General features: G+C 41.5%; 1 protein-coding gene across 4 annotated transcripts in view; it reads left to right on the top strand.

Moving 5' to 3' along the window:
- Positions 1-23677, top strand: part of AOAH (acyloxyacyl hydrolase) — a 189913-nt gene that overhangs the window by 4259 nt on the left and 161977 nt on the right. For all 4 annotated transcript variants that reach the window (XM_033930216.1, XM_033930217.1, XM_033930214.1 and 1 more), the window contains exon 2: positions 9326-9421. In XM_033930216.1, coding sequence (XP_033786107.1) covers positions 9326-9421 — 96 coding nt within the window. The remainder of the gene's footprint in view (positions 1-9325; positions 9422-23677) is intronic.

Below are 23677 nucleotides of genomic sequence, written 5' to 3'. Positions count from 1 at the left end.
CATTACATTAGTGATTTCTATTCCGCTTGTGCCTTGCGGTTCTAAGCGGATTACAAGTTAGAAGACTGGACATTTCCAGTAGCATTGCAGTACATATAATCAAGAATGCGTTAATTTACAATTGTTGTTCTGGACTTTTCCAGGATAAATTGGTAGTAGATAGTAGATAGTGATAGGTTGTTTAGACGAATAGAGATAATATTGTCCGGATTCTGTTGTTTAGACGAGTAGAGATAATACTGTCCGGATTCGGGTGTTGCTGGTGGTGGTGTTTGGGTAGTCATGAGAGCATTTTCTAATACTTTTGTGAGGTTATGATGATGGGAAGTGTTTTTTGAAGAGATGAGTTTTGATTTCTTTTCGGAATGCTTTAATGTCTATTGATTTGGTCAGTAGATTGGTGATGGTAGTATCGATCTTTGCTGCCTGTGTCGCTAAAAGGCTGTCATATAGTTTCTTTCGTCGTGTTCCTTTGAGAGGGGGGTGAGTGAATAGGCTCTGGGTTCTCCTTAATCTGTGTGAGAGGTTACGGTGTAGTCTGTTGTTTAGGTAGCTGGGTGCTGTTCCATGTATTACTTTGTATAGTAGACAGTAGAATTTGAACTGGGATCTTGCTTTTATTGGTAGCCAGTGTGAGTCTAAATATGCTTTGGTGATGTGGTCATATTTGCCTAGTGAGTAGATGATTCTGAGGGCTGTGTTCTGAACTGTCTGTAATTGTTTTATCATGTAATTTGGGCATGATAGGTATAGGCTGTTACAGTAATCTGCAATACTCAGTACTAGGGATTGTACTAATATCTTGTATTGATCTTTGTTGAAGAATTTTCTTATTTTTCTTAGGTTACGTATTGTGAAGAATGCTCTTTGGATGATTTTGTGGATTTGAGACTGCATTGTGCAGTTTCTGTCTAGTAGGATTCCCAGGATCTTGAGTGTGCTTTGCATTGGGTACTTGATTGTATTTACTTCTAGTTCTGTGAGAGATGGTTTTTTTTCCCTTTCCAGTAGTAGGAATTTAGTTTTTTCCGAGTTCAGTTTTAGTTTATGACTTGACATCCATTTTTCTACCGTTTCCATTATCATTTTCAGGTGGTTTGTGGATAAGGGGTTTTGAATATTAAAGGGGAGGAGGATAGTTATATCATCTGCGTAGCTGAATGATACTGTGTTTAGGGCGTCTAGGGTTATGCCTAGGGATGCTATGAAGAGGTTAAATAATATGGGTGATAATGGTGATCCTTGTGGTACTCCACATGGGTTTGACCATGGGTCGGATATGTGCTCTTTTGATTTGACTTTGTATGTTCGTGTTTTGAGGAAGCTTTGGAACCATTTGTGAACATTACCTGAGATTCCTATTGCGTCTAATATCTGGAGTAATGTGTGATGGTCAACTAGGTCGAATGCCGCAGAAAGATCGAGTTGAATGAGAAGCAGCTTGTTTCCTTTGCTGAGGTGTTGACGGGCAATGTCTAATAGTGATACCAGTAGAGTTTCTGTGCTATAGTTGGATCTGAATCCAGATTGTGATGGATGTAGTATGTGATGGTCTTCAAGGTAGTTGGAGAGGTGTTGTGCGACAATGCCTTCTGTTATTTTAATGTATAGAGGGATTGAAACGATTGGTCTATAGTTTGCAGGATTATCTATAGGACCTTTGGGATCTTTTAGGATAGGTGTAATTATGATTTCTCCTAATTCCGGTGGGAAATGACCTTCACTTAGTGTTGTTTGAAGCCATAGTGTGAGGCTAGCTTTAAATTTGGTGGAAGCTGTTGCTAGTAAGTATGAGGGACAGTTGTTCAAGTCACATGAGGATTTGCTGTATTTTTTGTAAAGCCTGTTCAAGTCTGACCATTGTATCTTTGGGAAGTTTGTCCATATCCTGTCTGCTGGGATTGCTTCATCTGTTTTGGGATTGATTCGTATTTCTTCTATGTTGATTCTTGAATTGTTGAATGTGGATCTGGTTGTGATGATTTTGTGTTTGAAGTGATCCGCTAATTGGGTGGCTGTGGGAGTTTGGTTTCCTTGGGTGGCGAGAAATGATTTGGTATCGGTGAGATTTCTTAAGATGTCAAAAAGTATTCTTGTGTCTGGTTTTTCGGTGCTGATGAGTTTGGAGTAGTAGTTTTTTCGTTTTTCCTTCAGTTTGGTATTGTATTGTTTGATTAGGATTTTCCATTCATCTTTGATGTGGTTGTGTTTTTGTTTTTTTCCATGACCTTTCTAATTGTCTGCATTTTCTTTTTAGTTGTAGAAGTTCGTCGTCGAACCATTTATTAGATGGTCTGTCTATTTTGTTTTTGTTTTTTATTGGAGCAAGTTCGTTTAGTGTAGATTCACTGAGGATCCGCCAGCTGTTTATGAATTCTTTGGGGTTGTTGGGGTCGATTTCGGGGTCGACTGTGTTCCAGAATGTGTGAGGTTCGATTTTCGGTCTGAATTTGATGAGTGTTTTCTTTGGGATGGGTTTGTTGTTATTTTGAGCCCAATTGATGGTGAATGAATATTTGAAATGGTCTGACCATAGAGTAGGGTGCCAGGACCCGTTTGAGATGTAGATGTTTTGTGTGTTTTGATTTGGAGATGAGTAAGCTGCTATATCAAGTTGATGACCTTTTTCGTGTGTGGGTTCTGGGTTGAGAATTTGATAGGATAAAGTGTTGAGGTATGAGAGTATATCTGTTGTTTGTTTGGATGATTGATCTTCTAAGTGGAGATTTAAGTCTCCGAGGATCAAGTTATGTGTGGAGGAGAGTGAGTTCTGGAAGATGAATTCTTCAAGTTCTTGTTTTGAAGTGTTCCATTTACCTGGTGTAATGTAGCAAATAAGACAGTTCAGGTTTCCATTGAGTGATTTGTCAGATATTTGGCAGGCTAGCAGATCAAGATAAGGGGTGGAGTGCTTGGTTAGTACGTCGATGTTGAGATTGTTTTTTTGTTATGATTGCTAGACCTCCTCCTCTTCTGTTTTCTCGACATACTACTTCAAGTTTATATCCTTTGGGGCAGAATTCTGTGATGCTTGGATCTGACTCAGAGGTGAGCCATGTTTCGGTTAGGAAGAGACAGCCTAGATTGTCTTTGGTCAGCCAATCTTTGATTAATTCTGCCTTTGGGCTGACGGATCTGATGTTCATATATGCGCAAGCAATTGTAGTGTATTTTGTGGATGGTGTAGTGGTTGTATTGATGATAGTTCTTGGTGAGGTTTGGTATTTTTGTGTGTTTGAGTTAGGTTTTGGTGGGGGTCTTTTTCCCCAAATGGTGGGGATGCTGGCTTGGCTGGATAGTGGGCATGGAGTTAGTGTTCTAGTGGTATGCAGTTTTCTGGTATGTTGAACAGGTCTGTGTGTTGTTGTTAGGATAGGGATGTTTTGTATTTGGTAGCCTGTGGTTTTCCATTTTGCTATAAATGTGGCAATTAGTATGAGGGCAAGAATGAGGTTGTGTGTACGCAGTGCCATTTTTTTTTTTTTTTTTTTTATATTTGTGAAGATTGCGGTTTGGTAGTTATTTGAGTTGGTTGTGAGAGTGGATGTATGAGTTGTGTTCAGAGTTCGCTGGAGAGGTGGTTGGAGAGGCAGGGGCTCTAATAGAGAGCAGAGTCCTCCTGCTTGCACGGCGTCGGGCGGAGGAAGGAGGGAACAAGATGGCAGAAACTTCCTCCTTCCTCTGCCTAGGAAGTCGCTGGGTGGGGGAGGCTTTCGGTGGCCCTCAAGGGCTGAAGAAAAAGTCCGACTCAGAAGTCGGTCTGCGTTCGGTGATCCGCGGTTGCTGGAGCGGCAGGGGCTCTAATAGAGAGCAGAGTCCTCCTGCTTGCACGGCGTCGGGCGGAGGAAGGAGGGACAAGATGGCAGAAACTTCCTCCTTCCTCTGCCTAGGAAGTCGCTGGGTGGGGGAGGCTTTCGGTGGCCCTCAAGGGCTGAAGAAAAAGTCCGACTCAGAAGTCGGTCTGCGTTCGGTGATCCGCGGTTGCTGGAGCGGCAGGGGCTCTAATAGAGAGCAGAGTCCTCCTGCTTGCACGGCGTCGAGCGGAGGAAGGAGGGACAAGATGGCAGAAACTTCCTTCTTCCTCTGCCTAGGAAGTCGCTGGGTGGGGGAGGCTTTCGGTGGCCCTCAAGGGCTGAAGAAAAAGTCCGACTCAGAAGTCGGTCTGCGTTCGGTGATCCGCGGTTGCTGGAGCGGCAGGGGCTCTAATAGAGAGCAGAGTCCTCCTGCTTGCACGGCGTCGGGCGGAGGAAGGAGGGACAAGATACTTTAACATTTGAACCCGTGAGGAACGTACATGTCAAGCTTAAAGCAATGAGCAAAGTGAGCCTGGAGTGGTGTTCTGAGGTTCTTGAAAAACTTGAAAAAACTGAATAAGCTTTGGGTACATATCGTACATGTTCTTACTGGAGATACATGGTATAATGGTATATAAATATATCTAAAGCTAGAGACAATCCGTGCTGTTGAATTAACTATTTGGGTTTTTGCCAGGTACTTGTGACTTGGATTGGCCTCTGTGAAGACGGGATACTGGGCCATTGGTCTGACCCAGTAAGGCTATTTTTATTTTTATATTCTTATAAAGTCAACTAATGAAGTGATACATTCTTTAAAAACTCGAAAATGTCAGAAGCCAAAAATATCATACATAAGAATTGCTGCTGCTGGGTCAGACCAGTGGTCCATTATACCCAACAGTCTGCTCACGCGGCGGTCAAAGACCAGCGCTCCAACCGAGACTAGCCCTACCAGCGCATGCTCTTGCTCACCAGGAACTTGTCTAACATAGTCTTGAATCCTTGGAGGGTATTTTCTCCTATGACAGACTCCGGAAGAGCGTTCCAGTTTTCCACCACTCTTTGGGTGAAGAAGAACTTCCTTATGTTCATACGGAATCTATCCACTTTCGATTTTAGAGAATGCCCTCTCGTTCTCCCTACCTTGGAGAGGGTGAACAACCTGTCCTTATCTACTAAGTCTATCCCCTTCAGTACCTTGAATGTTTCATAGAAACATAGAAAAGACGGCAGAAAAGGGCTATAGCCCACCAAGTCTGCCCATTCCAAATTCCCGCCCTTCTGATTTTACTCCCTTAGAGATCCCATGTGAACATCCCATTGTCTCTTAAAATCTGACACGCTCTTGGCCTCAATCACCTGCAGTGGGAGTTTGTTCCAATGATCCACTACTCTTTCAGTGAAGAAGTATTTTCTGTAGTCGCTATGGAACTTCCCTCCCCTGATTTTTAACGGATGCCCCCTGGTGGTCGAGGATCCCTTGAGGTAGAAGATATCTTCTTCCAACTCGATACGGCCCGTGATATACTTAAATGTTTCAATCATGTCTCCCCTCTCTCTTCGTTCCTCAAGTGAGTACAGCCGTAGTTTATTCAGTCTTTCTTCATATGTGAGATCCCTGAGCCCCAAGACCATCCTAGTGGCCATACGTTGAACCGACTCGATTCTCAGCACATCTTTCCGGTAGTGTGGTCTCCAGAATTGAACACAGTATTCCAGATGAGGCCTCACCATGGACCTGTACAGCGGCATCACTACTTCAGGTCTCCTGCTGACAAAACCTCTACGGATACAACCCATCACTTGCCTTGCCTTGGAGGAAGCCTTCTCCACTTGATTAGCAACCTTCATGTCATTACTAATGATCACCCCTAGATCACGTTCCGTCGTGGTCTTGGCCAAGGTCTCACCATTTAGTATGTAAGTTCTGTGCGGGTTTCTCTTTCCCAGGTGCATTACCTTGCACTTTTTAGCATTGAAGCCTAGCTGCCATGTTGCTGACCACCGTTCTAGCAGCAGTAGATCCTGCGTCATATTATCAGGCAAGGTGTTTTTACCTACTATGTTGCAAAGTTTGGCGTCGTCGGCGAACAGTGATACCCTTCCTCTAAGTCCTTGGGTCATATCTCTTATGAATAAGTTGAATAGAATCGGGCCCAAGACCGACCCCTGCGGCACTCCAATGATCACGCCTGACGTTTTGGATGGGGTACCTTTACCACCACCCTCTGAAGTCTACCACTCAGCCAATCCTCAACCCATGTAGTTAGAGTGTCCCCTAATCCTATCGACTTCAGCTTGTTCAATAACCTTCGGTGTGGGACGCTATCAAAAGCTTTACTGAAGTCTAAATATACTACATCCAGTGACTCTCCGGCATCAAGTTGTCTAGTAACCCAGTCAAAAAAGCTGATTAGGTTAGATTGGCAGGATCTGCCCTGGGTGAATCCGTGCTGGTGGGGATCACGTAGGTTTTCCTCGTCTAGGATTGTGTCAATATTTCGTTTGATCAGTGTTTCCATGAGCTTGCACACTATAGACATGAGACTCACCGGTCTGTAGTTTGCCGTCTCTGTCCTGCAGCCCTTTTTGTGGAGTGGGATAACGTTGGCGGTTTTCCAGTCCAAGGGGACTCTTCCTGTGCGTAGGGAAAGATTGAAAAGAACAGATAGTGGTTCTGCCAAGACTTCTCTCAATTCCCTGAGCACTCTGGGATGTAGGTTGTCCGGTCCCATGGCTTTGTTTACTTTGAGTCTTGATAGTTCGTAGTAGACGCTACTGGGCGTAAACTCGAAGTCATGAAACGGGTCCTTATGGCTGTCTCCCATCTGAATCTGTGGACCAGCTCCCGGCGCTTCACGGATGAAGACTGAGCAGAAGTATTCGTTTAGTAATTCTGCCTTGGCAGAATCTGATTCTACAAGATTACCGTCCGATTTCTTCAGGCGTTCTATCCCATCTTTGTTCCTTTTCCTGTGACTAATATAGCTGAAGAAGGATTTATCCCCTTTCTTAATGTTCCGTGCTAGATCTTCTTCCATTCTGAGTTTGGCCTCCCTGACTGCTATTTTGACAGCTTTTGACCTGTCCAGATAGTCTTTTTCCGCCTCTTGTTTTCCTAAATGTTTGTAGGTGATAAATGCTTCTTTTTTCTTTTTAACGAGGTCCGAAATTTCTGCACTGAACCATTGGGGTCTTTTGTTCCTCCTGCGCTTAGTTACTGTTCTTATGTGGCGGTTTGTTGCTTCATGTAGGGTGGACTTCAGAGTCAACCACATATCCTCCACATTGTTAGGTTGTGCTTGTTTTTGTAACTCCTGATGGACAAAACTTCCCATGCGGTCGAAGTCTGTGCCTCTAAAGTTGAGAACCCTCGTTGCTGTGTTTGACCTTGAGAAACCTTTCTTGAGGTTAAGCCATACCATATTATGGTCACTGGAGGCCAGTGTATCTCCAACTGAGACATCCGTGACGCTGTCTCCGTTGGTGAGTACCAGGTCTAGTATCGTCTGGTCCCTGGTGGGCTCCAGTACCATTTGCTTGAGTCGTGCACCCTTTATGGAGTTCAAAATTCTTTTGCTGCCACACGTAGTCGCGGAGAGTGTGTTCCAATCTGCATCGGGCATATTGAAGTCTCCTAACAGCACTGTGTCTCCCCGTAGAGTGATGTTCTCTATGTCTTCGATTAGTTCTATGCCTTTGTCTTCCTGTTGTCTTGGAGGTCTGTATAATACCCCAAGGTATAGGCATTTTTCATTTCCTCTGGCCAGATTCACCCAGAGGGATTCCCCAGTGTATCTAATATCTGTAATTCTGGTAGTTTTGATGTTATCCTTAGTGTATAGTGCTACCCCTCCCCCTAACTTGCCCTCTCTGTCGCGACGTAGTAGGTTGTATCCTGGTATAACCATATCCCACCCATGCGAGTCCGTGAACCAGGTTTCTGATATTGTTTCGATCATGTCCCCTCTAAATCTCCTCTGTTCAAGGGAGAAGAGGCCCAGTTTCTCTAAACTTTCACTGTGTGCCAGCTCCTCCAACCCCTTAACCAACCTTAACGCTCTTCTCTGGACCCTTTTGAGTAGTACCGTGTCCTTACATAGTAAGAGAATGAAACCCTGAGGAAGCAATACATTGCAGGTGGTAGGGGAATTCACCATTGGAAAGTTCTAGAGAAAAGAAATTCTGTAGACAAAGCCTTGGAGAAATGTTTGTGGGTGAATCCTAAATACATTTGTTCCATAATGGAAGATAAAAGTTCTCTCTGTGTTGACTTCACCTACTGTATCTACAGTAGCTTGTAATAGTCTTCACAATCTTATACATGTTTCACATTCTGCTATCTAAAAAATACAATTCAAAATGCATTTGCTTTAGCATTGCCCTATGATGTAATGCTATTGGATGTATGTATATAGTCCAAATTAATCTTCCAAGTGAGTGGTGTAACAGTTCATTCATCAAAGATTTATGAATCAATGAGCCCTCAGAAGCGGCACTCCAATGTGTATAAACACGAAATGTTGTGGAGTGTCAATTCCACTGTGCTTCCTCATCAGCTCATGATCATCTTATATATCATAATTTATAACTTATCTTCTTATTTAAATTTTAAATTAAACAACTTATCTTTAGTATCCAGGTTCAGCATAAGATTTAACTTGTGCTGGACTGTTCAATAGTGCCGCCGCTGACATGCATGTTTCATATGCTGCTAACTGCTTCAGGGCACAGTCATTTGAGTACTAGTTAATCTTAAGATGGTGGGTATCCACGCTCCGCTCCAAGCAAACTGTGAGGCTCAGAAAGGCCTCAGGAAACTGGAAGACTGGGCGTCCAAATGGCAGATAAAATTTAATGTGGACAAATGCAAAGCGATGCACATTGGGAAGAATAATCGAAATCATAGTTATCGGATGCTAGGAGCCACCTTGGGTTTAGTGCTCAAGAAAAGGATCTGGGTGTCATTGTAGGATTCTCCTCCATGCAGGGGCATTCAGTCATCACCCACTCCTCTCTTTTCTTTGGAGGCAGATCATAGACACAAGCACCTCTTCTCTTGAATCCTTGCCCTGCTGGATTTCTCTCCAGTCAGGAGTCAGATGTGGCAGCAACACTTCCTTTCTTAAACCCTGACCCTCCCAGTCTCAGCAACTGAGGTTATTCTCTGAATCCTCCTCTTCAAGGATCAGTGAAAATCTTTTATCCTCCTTAAGACTTCTCTTGCTGATGACTCCTTAGGTGCATAGGAAAATATTGTCTTAGCCAGTCAAACTTTCTCTCTCCTCCTGCCATTACCTCACTAGCAAGGAGAACCTTCTCTGTGCTGGAAAGACCTGGGTGGCATTAAAAAAGTCATGTGTTATAATTAGTAGGATCACAAGGGATCTGTACATGTATTATGGGTTTAAAGCACATTTTCACTTTGTTATCTGTCTAAAATGTTCAACTTCTAAAATCAGTTAAAGAAATTTCAGCATAGTGGAAGGAAAGGTAACGTGAATAATCTCTCTTTGTTCTCCTGGTAGGATGTGTAGTGGTGGTATCCGTGATTGAACAGCTCACTCAGGTCTACAATTCCACGGTTCAGAAAGCAATGGAGAGACTCTGCAGCTACCTGCCAGGTAAACAGAACGGATGAGGTTTTGTTTTAATTCAAGGCATCTCTGGTACCAATGCTGCCCATACTTTAAGGGCAATTCTGTAACCCAGGTGCTCACTTTTTATATGCATAGATGTTTAGATTATATACTTAAAGAGTAAATACCTGCTTAATTTATGTGGAAATTCTAATATCTACGGTCTGGATTGAATCTTAATCTTCTCTATATATCCTATATCTTTAAGGACGCCTCAGCCCCACCACTCCACCGCTGTAATGATTTTCTACCGCGGGAAGGATTATGTGGTGCCTCATCATTGGCTGCCCATTTTACTATTGTTTTAGAATATCAAAAATGCTCAAGTGATTCTTCAATATGAAAATATTAATAAATATCTTGAATGTGTAAGAGTGTAAACAGTACTTATCTCAGCCAAACCTGACTCCCAGGTTTGGCTGAGATAAGTACTGTTTACACTCTTATTTATTAATATTTATTAATATTTTCATATTGAAGAATCACTTGAGCATTTTTGATATTCTAAAACGATAGTAAAATGGGCAGCCAATGATGAGGCACCACATAATCCTTCCCGCGGTAGCAAATCATTACAGCGGTGGAGTGGTGGGGCTGAGGCGTCCTTAAAGATATAGGATATATAGAGAAGATTAAGATTCAATCCAGACCGTAGATATTAGAAGAAGCATTGAATTCATGGCTGGATACAAACATTAATTGATCAAAATTGCCAGTTTTGTTAGGCTTTAATTTATGTGGAACAGCATTTCAGAAAGGACACCCAGCTCAGAATATGGATGTCCAGGTTGGTACATCTCTGGTGGCACTTATATTAGAATAGTATCTGCCAATGTAGAGTCTCTTCTAAAATACAGGTAGTTGTCGACTTACGACTGCAATCAGTTCCGACTGATAGGTCGTAAGTTGATTCGGTCGTAAGTCGGCCTATGTTAATACAGTACTGTACTATTTTTTACCCCTCCCCGCCTACCTTTTCCCTGGTGGTCCAGCAGTATATCCTGCCTGAGCCCCTCCTGCCGATGTCAGAAGCCAGCAGTGCACCCGGGCCGGCATGCGCAGGAGCGAGCTTTTAGAACTCCTGCCCCGCCGACTGAAACACTGCCGTAAGTTCTCACGGGACTTGTAGTTCTCGTGGCGCCGCTGGCTTCTGACATCGGCAGGAGGGGCTCAGGCAGGATACACCGCTGGACCACCAGGGAAAAGGTAAGCAGGGAGGGGTAAAAAATTCTAATTAGTATGGGCTGGGGAAATGCATTGTAAAGCCAAACGGTCACATGTCACATAGGTCATAAGTTGACGACGACCTGTACATGCCAGTCAATATTCAGCCAGCAGAGGTCAGAGTTATTTTAGCATTAACTGTCAACTAAATTAGATCCAGATATTCAATCCAGGCCATGTCTAGGCACCAGTATTAAATATCTGAATCTCACCAGACTTCTCCTGGCTGAAGGAACATATGTCAGTCCCAGTTGACTATCATCTGGGACCCACATAAGAGAGGTGCATATTCCCCCCTCCCCCTTCCATCTTCCTGAACAAAGCGTGATCCACCCTCTCTCTTGCCTTTTCCTCAAGTCGCAGCAGACACCCCCCTCCCCCCAGAGCCACCTTTACAGGCTTTGTGATGATCAGAGCAGGAGTGAACTCCACTTGAGATTATTGCTACAAGTTACAGTGACTATTTTCAATAAGGAGAATGAAGGGCATGAACGTGTGGGATTTGCTTCTGTCCTCATGACCACTAGACCATCAGGCATATAAACGTAGGCCCAAGAGGGTCCACTGCAACTTGAAAAGAGAATTAGGAGGGGGCAGGAAAGAGGGGGAATCAGCTTCAGCTACAATCGGGCCAATATTGACGTAGAGAATGACACAGGGAAAAAAATCTGTCACCGTCACTGCCCCGTCACCGCCATTCCCTTCACCGCCCCGTCACCGTCACTGCCATCCCATTCACCGCCCCGTCCCCGTCCCCGCAGCATCCATACAAGCCTCAGTACTGCAATATTTGGCTTATTCCTTCCTTATAAATCAAAGTCCTGGCTGCTGAACTAGAGAAAGAAATGTTCAGCTGGCAGGGCTTTGTTTATAAATTTTTATCAACACAACTAATATACTACTTTATTCTAAAAAAAAGAAAATAAATAGAATTTTTTTTTCTACCTTTGTTGTCTGATTTCTGCTTTCTTCATCTTCTCATTCAATTCCTTCCATCCACTGTGTGTCTTCTCTCTGCGTCTTCCATTTGCTCTGTTACTGTGCCTCTCCCTTCACTCCCCTCCCCCCAATTGGTCTGGCACCCATCTTCTTCCCTCCGCTCCCCCATAGTCTGGCACCCATCTTCTTCCCTCCGCTCCCCTATAGTCTGGCATCTGTCTTCTTCCCTTCCAGTGTCTTCTTCCCACTCTGTCTTCCACATTTCCCTTCAGGGTCTGTTCCTCTCCACCCTCCTTCAATGTGTGTTCTATTCCTTTCCACCACCACCCTTCCCTCCCTCCTTCACCATCTGTTCCTTTCTACCACCCTTCAGCTCTTCTCGTGCGGCCTATCTATCTATCTATCTACCTCCCTCCCTCTTACTTTCGTGGCACGTTATAATGTAATTTATGCAAGCCACTGGAGCCCAAACAATCTCGCGTCCGTGTTCCTATTTTCCCCATTTCTAATATGAATCTGGCATTGCTCCCCCCTGTGTCCATATACCATCCCCATGGCATGTATGTCCCCTTTATGTCTCTGTCCCTATGCCCCCATGCACATAATTTCCCCTCTGTTTCTGTTACCTTCCTGTGTCCAGATTTCCCCTCTCTTCCTCTTCCACACCAATGTGTCTCTTCTCTTCAACCCCATCTAGCCTCTTTCCCTCTTTCTTCCCCCCTCCTGCTTCCAGCATCTGGCTCATCTGCCTGTCTTCCCCTTTCTTTCCTGCTGTGGGTTTCTCTCTCTCCCTCTTCATCCCCTTGGCCCAGAATCTCTTTCCCTTTCACTCCCTCCTTCCTAGTGTGAGCCGGGAACATGCGCAATCGCGTGGTCCAGCAGCCCCCTCCTGCCCGATTGCAGCGTTCCGTCAACTCCCTCCCTCCACCTCACCTTAGATGCAGAGTTTGCCGGCTTTCTTTTTCGCCCAGCCGCACGCGTTAAAAAGCTGCACATGCGCGGCTGCTCAGTTGTTTAATCTGCTCCTCTGATGCAACTGGAAACAGGAAGTTGCAGCAGAGGAGAAGATTGAACAACTTGAGCAGCCGCGGGTGCGCGGCTTTTTGAAAGCGTGAGGCTGGTCGAAAAAGAAAGCCGGCAAGTTCTGCATATAAGGTGAGGTGGAGGGAGATAGATGGTGGAACGCTGCGATTGGGCGGGTGTGGGCTGCTGGACCGCGCAAACCTTGATTGCCTCACTGTGGAGACAAGACCATTCACTGCTCCACGGGGCGGTGAATGGCCTTGTCCCCGTCCCCGTAGCGACCACTATTTTTTCTTTCCCCGTTTTGGGGGGTTACCCATGGCTACTTGCAGCTAGCCGCGGGTAACAACCACCGTGTCATTCTCTAATTGTACGCACACTGGTTGCCCATTCCCCATCGCATCACCTACAAAATAATGCTGTTAACCTTCAAAACTAGACAAACACAACAGCCAGAATTCATCAACAGACTTCTAATACTCCTAACTTTCCAACGTACTCTCCGGTCATCAAATCAAAATCTGCTAATAATTCCATCGCTAAAAATCATCCATACTATGCGCAATAATTTTCTCTGTTACTGCTCCCACGCTCTGGAATTCAGCACCGGCATACTTACGAGAGATCTGCACGTTAGATAATTTCAAGATCAGTTTAAAAACAATACTTTTTAAAGATGCGTTTGCAGTATGACTGTCATTTTAAGGACATTTAAATTGATTTCTAGTCCAGCTTCTGTGGCAATTATAGCAATACAGTTTAAATTTTTACCCCTTAACCTTCCGTTTTTTCCTTAACTGTTCTTTTCTTTCTGCTTCAAAATCCATGGTACACAGCTGATCTTGTACTCATGAAAAAACAACTTAGATCTACTGAACGTAAATGGAGAAAAAATAAAACACATGAAAATGCTCAATTATTTAAAGAGCTTTCAAAATTATATAAATCTAAAATTAACCAAACAAAAGCAAAATTCTATTCAGAAAAAATAATAAAAGCCAAAAATCCTTCAGCACTATATGCACTACTAAATTCATTGACATACTCAAAAAAACATCAAACACAAACTTACAACACATTACCAACAGCTCAAGATCTTGCAGATTTTTTTATTGAAAAAATTAAAACTATTAGGAATTCTTTTACACAACAGCAGTCCAATACTCAAAACGATCATCCTATCACAAATATATCATATTCAACATGTTCCCATTTCAGCCTGCCTAGTCTTAATGAATTAGAATCTATACTTAAATCTATTAATGCAAAGAGTTCGATAGTAGACCCAATTCCTCCATTCATTCTAAAAAAATATTTTGAACTCTTTGGTCCTTTCATACTAAAATTAATAACTGAAAGTTTAACACAAAGCACTATGCCCAAATGCTGGAAAGCCTCTGTTATTCGTCCTATTATAAAAGATTATAAGATCAGTTCGGAAAAAATCTCAAACTATAGGCCTATAGCTAATCTTCCTTTTATGGCTAAACTGACGGAAAAGATTGTTTTCAATCAAATTTCCGAATTTGCTGAAAAAACAAACGTTCTTCATCCGAACCAAACAGGATTCCGGCCACACCATAGTACTGAGCATTCATTAATAGGAATGACCTCTTCAATACACTATTACTTAGATCATCACCAATCGGTTTTATTAATATCCATCGACCTTTCTGCTGCTTTTGACACCATAGACCACCATCTTTTATTAGACAGACTTTATTCAATCGGTGTTACTGATCAAGTATTGTCTTGGTTCAAATCTTATTTTACCGAGCGTACTTCTACAGTTCTATTTAATAATTCAAATTCTAAAAGCTCTTTAACCTCCCATGGTATTCCCCAAGGTTCTATTCTGTCCCCCTTGCTCTTCAATATCTTTCTTGCACCACTGATGACCGTTTGTCAATCTATAGGTTTTCACGTATTTGCATACGCTGATGATATTCAACTTCTGCACCCTTTGGATCCTAGCAACCCTTTGGATATCACAGCTATTAATAATACACTAGAACAAATCCATAATTGGTTAGATACAAATAGGTTAGCTCTTAATATTGAAAAAACAAAAACGGTGCTTTTTCCATGGAAAGAAAATCCTAAACTTATCATCCCTATTAATATAAAAAATATTCCTTTGCAATTAGTTGATTCAATTAAAATTCTAGGAGTCATATTTGATAATAAATTAACTTTTCATGAACATATAGGTAGTATCATAAAATCATCATTCTATAGACTCCGTCAAATTCGCTCTCTTTCACAATACCTTTGTACCAAATCTCTAAATATCCTGATCCACTCTTTAGTAATCTCTAGAATCGATTACTGCAATGCCCTTTATAAAGGAATTGCACAGAATGAAATAAGACGACTTCAAATAATACAAAATACTTCAATTAAATTACATTACATTACAAAAAAATTTGATCACGTAACACCACTGCTCAAGAAAGCTCATTGGCTTCCAGTATCCCATAGAATAACATATAAACTAAGCCTACTCACTTTTAAAGCAATGTTTTTTAAAACACCTGCATTTATTTTTAATACACTAATTCCCTACTCTACAAATAGAACATTACGATCTAACGAACAGCATTTATTAACAATTCCATCTCTCAAAATCATTAATACTAGAAGACAATTTATCTTCTCTGTTACTGCTCCACAAATTTGGAATTCTCTGCCAATATATTTAAGGAAAGAACATGATATTGAGAAATTTAAGAGTAACTTAAAAACATTCCTTTTTAAGGATGCTTTTGATTAATAAGTTCTTCCCTTGAATTCAATAATGCTGCTTTTGACAATTCTTTGAACTCCCTTCCTTATGTTTTCCCCTACCTTCTTTTCTATTATAAATTGTATTTCACTTCCCCTTTTTCCCTTCATTCATGTTTGTTTTTATTTAATGGTTATATATTAATTAATGTTTTATTGTTAATTTTAAAAATGCAATTTTATCTTAAAGTTGTAATTTAAATATTTTCTTTTATGTATGTACATCGCTTTGAAGCAAGATTAAGCGATTAATCAAAAATTTTAATAAACTTGAAACTTGAAACTTGCTTATTGTAGTTCTACCCTTTTTCCTCTCGTGTGAGTTTGATTTGTGAGACTTTGTAGATGTCTTTATTGGATAAAAATTAGTTACTAATTTTAATGTGTCTGTACTACCCTGCTTTCTGTTTTTTTAGTTAGTGTAAAGCCGCTTTGTAATTTAAAAAGACGGGATAACAAATTTTTAATAAACTTGAAACTCTGTTAATGTTATTCACTTCTACTGTAGTCTCCCCTAACCTTCTTGTATATTCCCTTTGAGTTCTCTTTATACTAGAAAGTTCGCTGTCATTATGATAACTGTTCTTTGTAGCTCCTCATGTATGCACGGGTTCTTGATATTATAAATTGCCTTGATCTTTTATAGGCATAGCAATCCACAAATTCTAGTTTAGATTAGAATATTCAGTGCCAGCATCCTCATAGCTAACCGAGCAAGTTAAGACTGATATTCATGTGGTTCTACATACAGGATTAGCTATATGGGCATCGGCCTCCACATTTCCCAGATCCTCCCAAACACTCTTCCTGGAACGCCTCACTCCTGCCTACTTTCAAAATAGCCAGTTAGTGCCAATAGTCAGTGGCATTGTGCAGTTCAATGCCGCTGAATATTGGCGATCAGCCCATTGAGCAAAATTTAAGCTAGCAAAAACTTTTCTTGCCACTCTTAAATTGCTTTGAATATCAGGCCTATGGGGAAATGGGTATCCATGTTCTTATTACATTCACCACGAACATCCATCTTACAAACAGAAATGTCTAAAATACGAATGAGGCAAAACGGACATTGATGTCACTGTTGCAGCACCAAAATGTCCAAGGTATGAAAGGGCTGTGTTGACATCCATGTACCGGGATATGAATTTTTGTCAGCCATTTTAGTTTGTGAACATTCATATATCCTGAAACTGTCATAAAGCCTGGTGTCCTACTGGAGTACTACTCGGAGTACGTTTCTGATGCTTGGATATTCAGGGAACCAATTCTAAATGTCAGTGTCCATTCCCTGTCTGAAATGGGAATTGGATATCCATATTTTGGCCACTCCATAATCCTACCCAGAACTTGCCCAGATCATGCTCCTTTGTATAACAATATACTGCAGTTTTAGACATCTGTATCCTAACTTATAAAATTGAGATTTATATATCCATACATTATACACATCTAAATGCTGGTTTACAAATGTCTAAAGCACAAATAGAGCTTCTCAAAGAAGAGCCATGACATGTATTTGCAAGGGGGCGGCGACACAGGGGTGGAGCATGAGTCGGATAAAGACAGGGATGGAGGTTTACAGTTAAGTGCCGTCACATTTAGGTATGTGCCCTTTAACCAGCTCTGTGGCCTAAATGCTAGGCACACTATTAGCTGGTTATGGTAGTTTTCTAGAACAGAATCTAAGCACTTAGCCCCTACCTTATATCCTCTGGGCACCTAATTGGAGGTACCCAGTTATGGAATTGCCCCCTGAATGCTCATTGCTGTTTTCTAGATAAAATGGCAGTCTTACTGAGTGAGTTATTTCTCTGCATTAGTGCTGCCCGATTCAAGGAAAAAAATTTTGATTCGATTTAGCTTATTGAATCAATTTTTCGATTTCATTTGCTTTTCCAGCCCAATCAGGTGGTGGTGTTTTTTGTTGGTTTTTTTTCCAAACATCCTGGTGGGTTTTTATTTATAGCCTTTTCAACCATCCCACCCCCCTGGCGCTGTGGTGTAAACAAAATCAACAACTTTTCCTCTCTCTGTTAAGTCCTAGCTCAGACTCGCTAACACCAGCTCTGACAGGATGCATATTTCAAATCTGACATATTGTAATCACAAAACAGAAAGTAAAATTATTTTTTCTGCCTTATTGTTGTCTGGTCAAATTATTCAAATCATGTTGGTCCTAGGCTCTGGTTTCTGTTAGTCTTCTGTTAGCTCGCTTGCCAGAGTCTCCTGCCCAGTTGATATTTTCTTCTTTCTCTGTGCTCACCATCCATCTTCCATTTCTGTACTTTCCCTACCACTGCCATATCCAACATCTCTTTCCCATTGTCTACCATCTCTCTCTCCCTGCCTAGTGCCCTGTGTCAAACCTCTCTATTCCCCTCCATACAGCATTTCTCTCTATCTTTCCTCCATTATCATGTGCACCATCTCTCCCTACCCTTCACCTTATGGCCAGCATTTCTCTCTATCTCTTCTTCATGCATGTCTCCTTCCCCTCCACCATATGCAGGATTTCTCCTTCTCACCCTTTTCTCCTCTGTTGCATCTTTCCCTTCCTCTCCTCCAACCTATGGCCAACAGTTCTTCCTCTCTCCCCCTGTGCCGCAGCTTTCCATCCTTCCCTCTCATCCCCCTGTGCAGCAGCTTTCCATCTTATCCATCCCCCCAGTGCAACATTTTCCAACTGCTTCCCCACTCCCACCCCATGCGATTTAACATACTGTTGGACTTCCTAAAGCAGCAGCAGCAGTGGTGGCTGTGAATAAGCTGTTTGCAGCCTACCCTACCAGGGCTTCCCTCTGCACCATCATCAGTGATGTCATCGGTGACATGACAGAGAGAAGGCCCTGGCAGGGCAGGCCACAAGCAACCTACTCAGAGTGCTGCTACTGCTGGTTTAGGAGGCTCGGAGGTATATCAGGTCTCACCGAGGGAAGGATTGGTTATTGAATCGGTGAGTCCGATTTGGGGGGAAACAAACCAAAGTGAATCGGGCAGCACTATTCTGCATATTATTGCCCTTGCTAGTCAGATTGAGGAAATGCAGGTGAGGTCACCATGGCTGTGTCAAGAGAAAGAGACTGCTTGAAACGGAGAGAAAGTAACTGCTGCTCTGGATTGAGTCTGTCCTCCCAGAGAGCAACTTGTTATATTTTGGACTGTTTTATGCTTTATTAAAAGTGCTTTGGACTTCATAGCGTTCCACTTTGTTTGCTCATTTGTTGACATCCTGTGAAACTCGTTCTGCTCCTTTTGTGTTTGTTCACCCTCTGTGCTGGACATCAGTTTCTCCACTCTTCAGAACACACTACAAGGTTTTAATGGAAGTCAATAAATTGTATTCCGGTCAATCTCTATAATTCCTTTAAGGCATGAAGTGCAAACTTTCAGCAAGTTCCCTAAAAGCCTAAAGTCACTGTCAGGATAGACTGGCTTGTGGCTTCCCCTCAAACTCGGTCTTAACCAAACAGAAACTGAAGCAGACTGCAGTTTCCAGCTGCTGCTTTCTAATTAAAAATGCAATAGTTCCAAAAATCACATAGTCCCTGCTCCCAAGGGCTGACTTCAACAATGATGTTTAAAATCACTGGTTCAGAGTTTGGAAGACTAGCTACAGTCCTTTGACTATCTTGGGTCCTAAAAACAAATGGGGAAGCGGTCTGCTAATCCTAAAAGATCACATAAAAAGATTCCCGCCGTGGCCATGTTTTGTCCAGGGGCCATATCAGTTCTAATAATACATAAAAAAAACCTTAATTAGTTAATAATTAATTGGTTAAATGTTCATAATGCATCACAAACTGTAAAGAATGAATAATGAATATGAAATTAAATATACATACATGTACAAACATAAAAGTTCATCTCTGAACCAACTGTTGGGTTAAACAGATAAATGCACATGTAGACGAAACCATAGAAAAAAAAAAAGGTCTTTGGACCAGTGATTATATTACTACATACCCTCAAAGTGTACTTCTATCACTTTTCACAACAGGGTACTTGAGATACCACTTCAGGGGCAGAATAAATACTAATAACACTTAAATGAATTAGTGTGTATATACTAAAGTTAAATCAAATGTTCATAATACATCATAAACTATTTAAAAAATTTCAGGTAAAAATCTTTAAAAAAGTTATCTGTGCACCAACTATTGGGTTAAACAGATATTAAATGCATGTAATTGAAAACAGAGTAAAAACGTCTCTGGACTAGTAATTATATTACTACATACCCTCAAATTGTACTTCTATCTCATTCCACAAAGGAGAAACCTGATGTATTACCAGTTATAGCGCTGCTAAACAAGCACAAAAGTAATATTAGTGGTTAATTGAAAAGAAATATTACTTAAGACATGTTAAGAAAGAGCTAAAAAACAAGATAAAAAGTTACCAGAGTTTTCACATGCTCTATTCCAGGGGTAGGGAACTCCGGTCCTCGAGAGCCGTATTCCAGTCGGGTTTTCAGGATTTCCCCAATGAATATGCATGAGATCTATTTGCATGCACTGCTTTCAAGGCATATTCATTGGGGAAATCCTGAAAACCCGACTGGAATACGGCTCTCGAGGACAGGAGTTCCCTACCCCTGCTCTATTCACTAACGTGTTCCTCATCTGACTAAGGGCTCCTTTTACAAAGCGATGCTGCCGCAGTAAATGTGCCAAAGCCCATAGGAATTGAATCGGTTTTGGTGAATTTACTGTGGCAGCATCACTTTCCAGAAGGCTTTTGACAAAATTCCTCATGAGAGGCTCAATTGTGGATTAAGAACTGGTTATCGGACAGAAACAGAGAGTAAGTTTGAATGGCCATTTTTCTCAGTGGAGGAGGGTAAATAGTGGTGTGCTGCGGTGATCTGTGCTGGGACCGGAACTATTTAACTTATTTATAAATAATCTAGAAATTGGAATGACAAGCGAGGTGATTAAATTTGCAGATGACACTAAACTGTTCAAAGTTGTTAAAACATATGTGAACTGTGAAAAACTGCAGGAAGACCTTAGGAAATTGGAAGACTGCGTGTCCTGTTGGCAGATGAAATTTTATGTGGACAAATGCAAAGTGATCCACATTGGGAAGAATAATCCAAATCATAGTTATTGGATGCTAGGGACCACCTTGGGGGTCAGCACTCAAGAAAAGGATCTGGGTGTCATCATAGACAATACGCTGAAGCCTTCCGCCCAATGTGCGGTGGCGGCCAAGAAGGCAAACAGAATTTGGCTGGGAATGATTAGAAAAGGGATGGTTAACAAGACTTGAATGTTATAATGCCTGTGTATTGCTCAATGGTGCAACCTCACCTTGAGTATTGCATTCAGTTCTGGTCTCCTTATCTCAAAAAAGATATAGCGGCACTAGAAAAGATTCAAAGAAGAGTAGTCCAAGATGATAAAGGGAAAGACTAGCGAAAAGACTAGAGAGGTTAGGGCTCTTCAGCTTGGAAAAGAGATGGCTGAAGTCTATAAAACCCTGAGTGATATAGAATTGGTACAAGTGGATCATGTTTTTATGTTTTGTTTTGGTTTTTTACTGCATCCAGATTTACAAAGACTAGGGGACACTCGATGAAGTTACAGAATAATACTTTTAAAACCAATAAGAGGAAATATTTTTTTCACTCAGAGAATAGTTAAGGTCTGGAACGTGTTGCCAGAGGATATGGTAACAGCAGTTAATGTAGCTGATTTTTAAAAAGATTTGGGCAAATTCCTGGAGGAAAAGTTCATGGTCTGCTGTTGAGACAGACATGGGATGGTAGCATGGAATTCTGCTAATATTTGGGGTTTTGCCAGGTTCTTGTGACCTGGAGTGGCCTCCGTGAAGATGGGATACTGGGCTAGATGGATCATTGGTCTGACCCAGTATGACTATTCTTATGCTCTTATGTTACCATAGCTTTTGTAAGAGGGGTCCTAAAAGCAGCTAGCTTTAAACACTATCTGGGTCATATGACCTAGTGTACCAATAACTCAGAAACAGTGAAAAATCCAATGACAGTCTGAAAAACACATTCACATGGATCGTGTGGAAGGTAGGGAAGGCTATAACATGAGTCAGCTAGGACCCCAATAGGAGGAAAAGCCTCAGACAAAGCCCTCCCACCACCACAGGCGGAGAATCTCATTGGCAGAAAAACCTCCCTTGGAGCCTAATAAGGCTCTATGTTGTGCAAATAAATAGCAAGTGGTCACAATTTTAGGTATAGTGACTCAAAACTTATCTTTGCCAGTGTAATAGATTGTAAAGCTCGGTCGGAGCACCTACGATGGCCAGCGTTTCACATAGTGCTGCCTCAGGGTGTGACCTCCAATCATGCCCCACTTTGAAAGCTCACGATCGGAGGTCACATCCTGAGGCAGCACTATGAGATACAAACTACAAACTAAAAAATTCAGATTTCTTAAAAAAAAAAAAAAAAAAGGAACAAAAAGAAAACTAAAAGCAGGATCCAGGAGGGCTGAGCTCCCCTATCATACTCATGAAATCAAAAATTGCTAAATGCTTAAAAAAAATTGTGATTTAAAATGCTGGATTCAAAATGGTTGCCATTATTAAAAAGTTAAATAAAACAATCAAAGCTCCAGGATAAATAATAAAAATGGCAAAAATTTGAAGGATACATCATTCCTGACTTGCATGCTAAAAACGTCACAATTGAATAAAAAAAATTTTTTGATTAAAATCAGCAGACCAAGATGGCTGCTACAACTAAAATGTGCTATAAAACCCTTAAAATTGCTCATTTTTGTAAAAGAAAACCATATTCTTGGAGAGCACAACCTTTCTGACCTGCACATATCAAAATTAGGACAAAAGGTTTTTGAAAAAAGTTGTGATAAAAACAGCCAATAAAATGGCTGTCATCATAAAAAAAAATGAATTAAACATACAATTAAAACTATTAGAGTTGGCGTATGACTGGTATACTGTTCTTTGAGGGGCACAACTTACTGATCTGTGCATGTCTTATCCTGCCTATAATAGATATGTAATAGATTCTCATTGTTAAATACTAACCATCCTAAAAAGTGAATGCTTTTTTCAGCTTCCCAGCTGCTGCCACCCTCTTTATCCTCTTATTCTCTCTTAGGCAACAATAGGGGAACAAAAACCCTTCAATTTGCAGGACCTACCACAACCTCCTTTGGCTACAACAAATAAGGAAATCTTCAAGTGGGAAACCTGTCTTTCTTTGAAAAAATATAGTGGCACAACAATCCAATTTAGCTTCCTAAGTGCCAGTTCTGTATACATGAATGTCCATACCTTCTGAAGTATGGGCATTGGGCAGTGATATATATATTAATAGGCTCTGGACTAGGGATAGCTTCTAGTTCCTGAGGCTGCACTAAGCCTCAAACTTGGAGCTTCACCCCTTTCCTGTCCCCTAGGAAAGACATCCTAGGGATTACTCTCTCTCATTGGCTCCCTGCTCTACCCACTACATCCCCCAGAGTGCCTGTCTGACCCACCTTTGTGATCTCATAGCATGTAAGAATTTGATAACTTTCCTCCATTCCTGGAAGAGGAGGGGGGTGGGATAACCAGTGGCTGTCTATCTTCTATCTTGGGCATTTATTTACTGTGGTTTCAGGTAGGGATCCTTATATCCCAACTCAAGGGTTTTCTCTTCAGGTAGGATAGCAAATTTCCCTTGGGATGTTTCTTAGGAATTCTGCTTTCTAATGCCTTCATTTTAGGAGCTTTCCTCCAAACAACTGCCTATAATAAAGACTTTTTTAAAATTCTCATTTCCTTATTAAGGTTTATTTTTCTAAGCTGCTTTACCGAGGTTCCTCACAAAGGCACCTTCTACCTTTAAACCCACTATGAGGGATCCTTGTATAAAAATACCTGGATTGCTTCTGTAATTCCTAGGCTTGGCTGCTTACTCAACTATAGGGTTAACAACCAAAATAAAAAGACTTGTTACTTATCAATGGCTAACACTTCTCCATTTATAATTTAGCTTACTACTTTCTTTTTAGAGCTCTCAGACACCTGCGCTGTCAAATCATGATAGATTGTTCCAACAGCAACTGCAGGTTAATGGTATCTTTCATTGAGCTCAACTTGTATGTGCAAGATTTATAATAAAGTGCATTAGTGTGTAAACTTATCTTTTAAAGTGCCCGTGCCCTACGGGACCCGTTTCGCCGTGATTCCGGCTTCTTCAGGGGTCTAATAGTAGACATATAATCTACAAAACAAAACAGTATTTTAACGATTTTATACTAATGTGCCAAAGATATTTAAAAT

This window comes from Geotrypetes seraphini, chromosome 2, assembly GCF_902459505.1.
Source record: "Geotrypetes seraphini chromosome 2, aGeoSer1.1, whole genome shotgun sequence".
NCBI lineage: Eukaryota > Metazoa > Chordata > Amphibia > Gymnophiona > Dermophiidae > Geotrypetes > Geotrypetes seraphini.
Note: the sequence above shows the minus strand (reverse complement) of the source record. Positions and strands in the feature narration are given on the sequence as shown.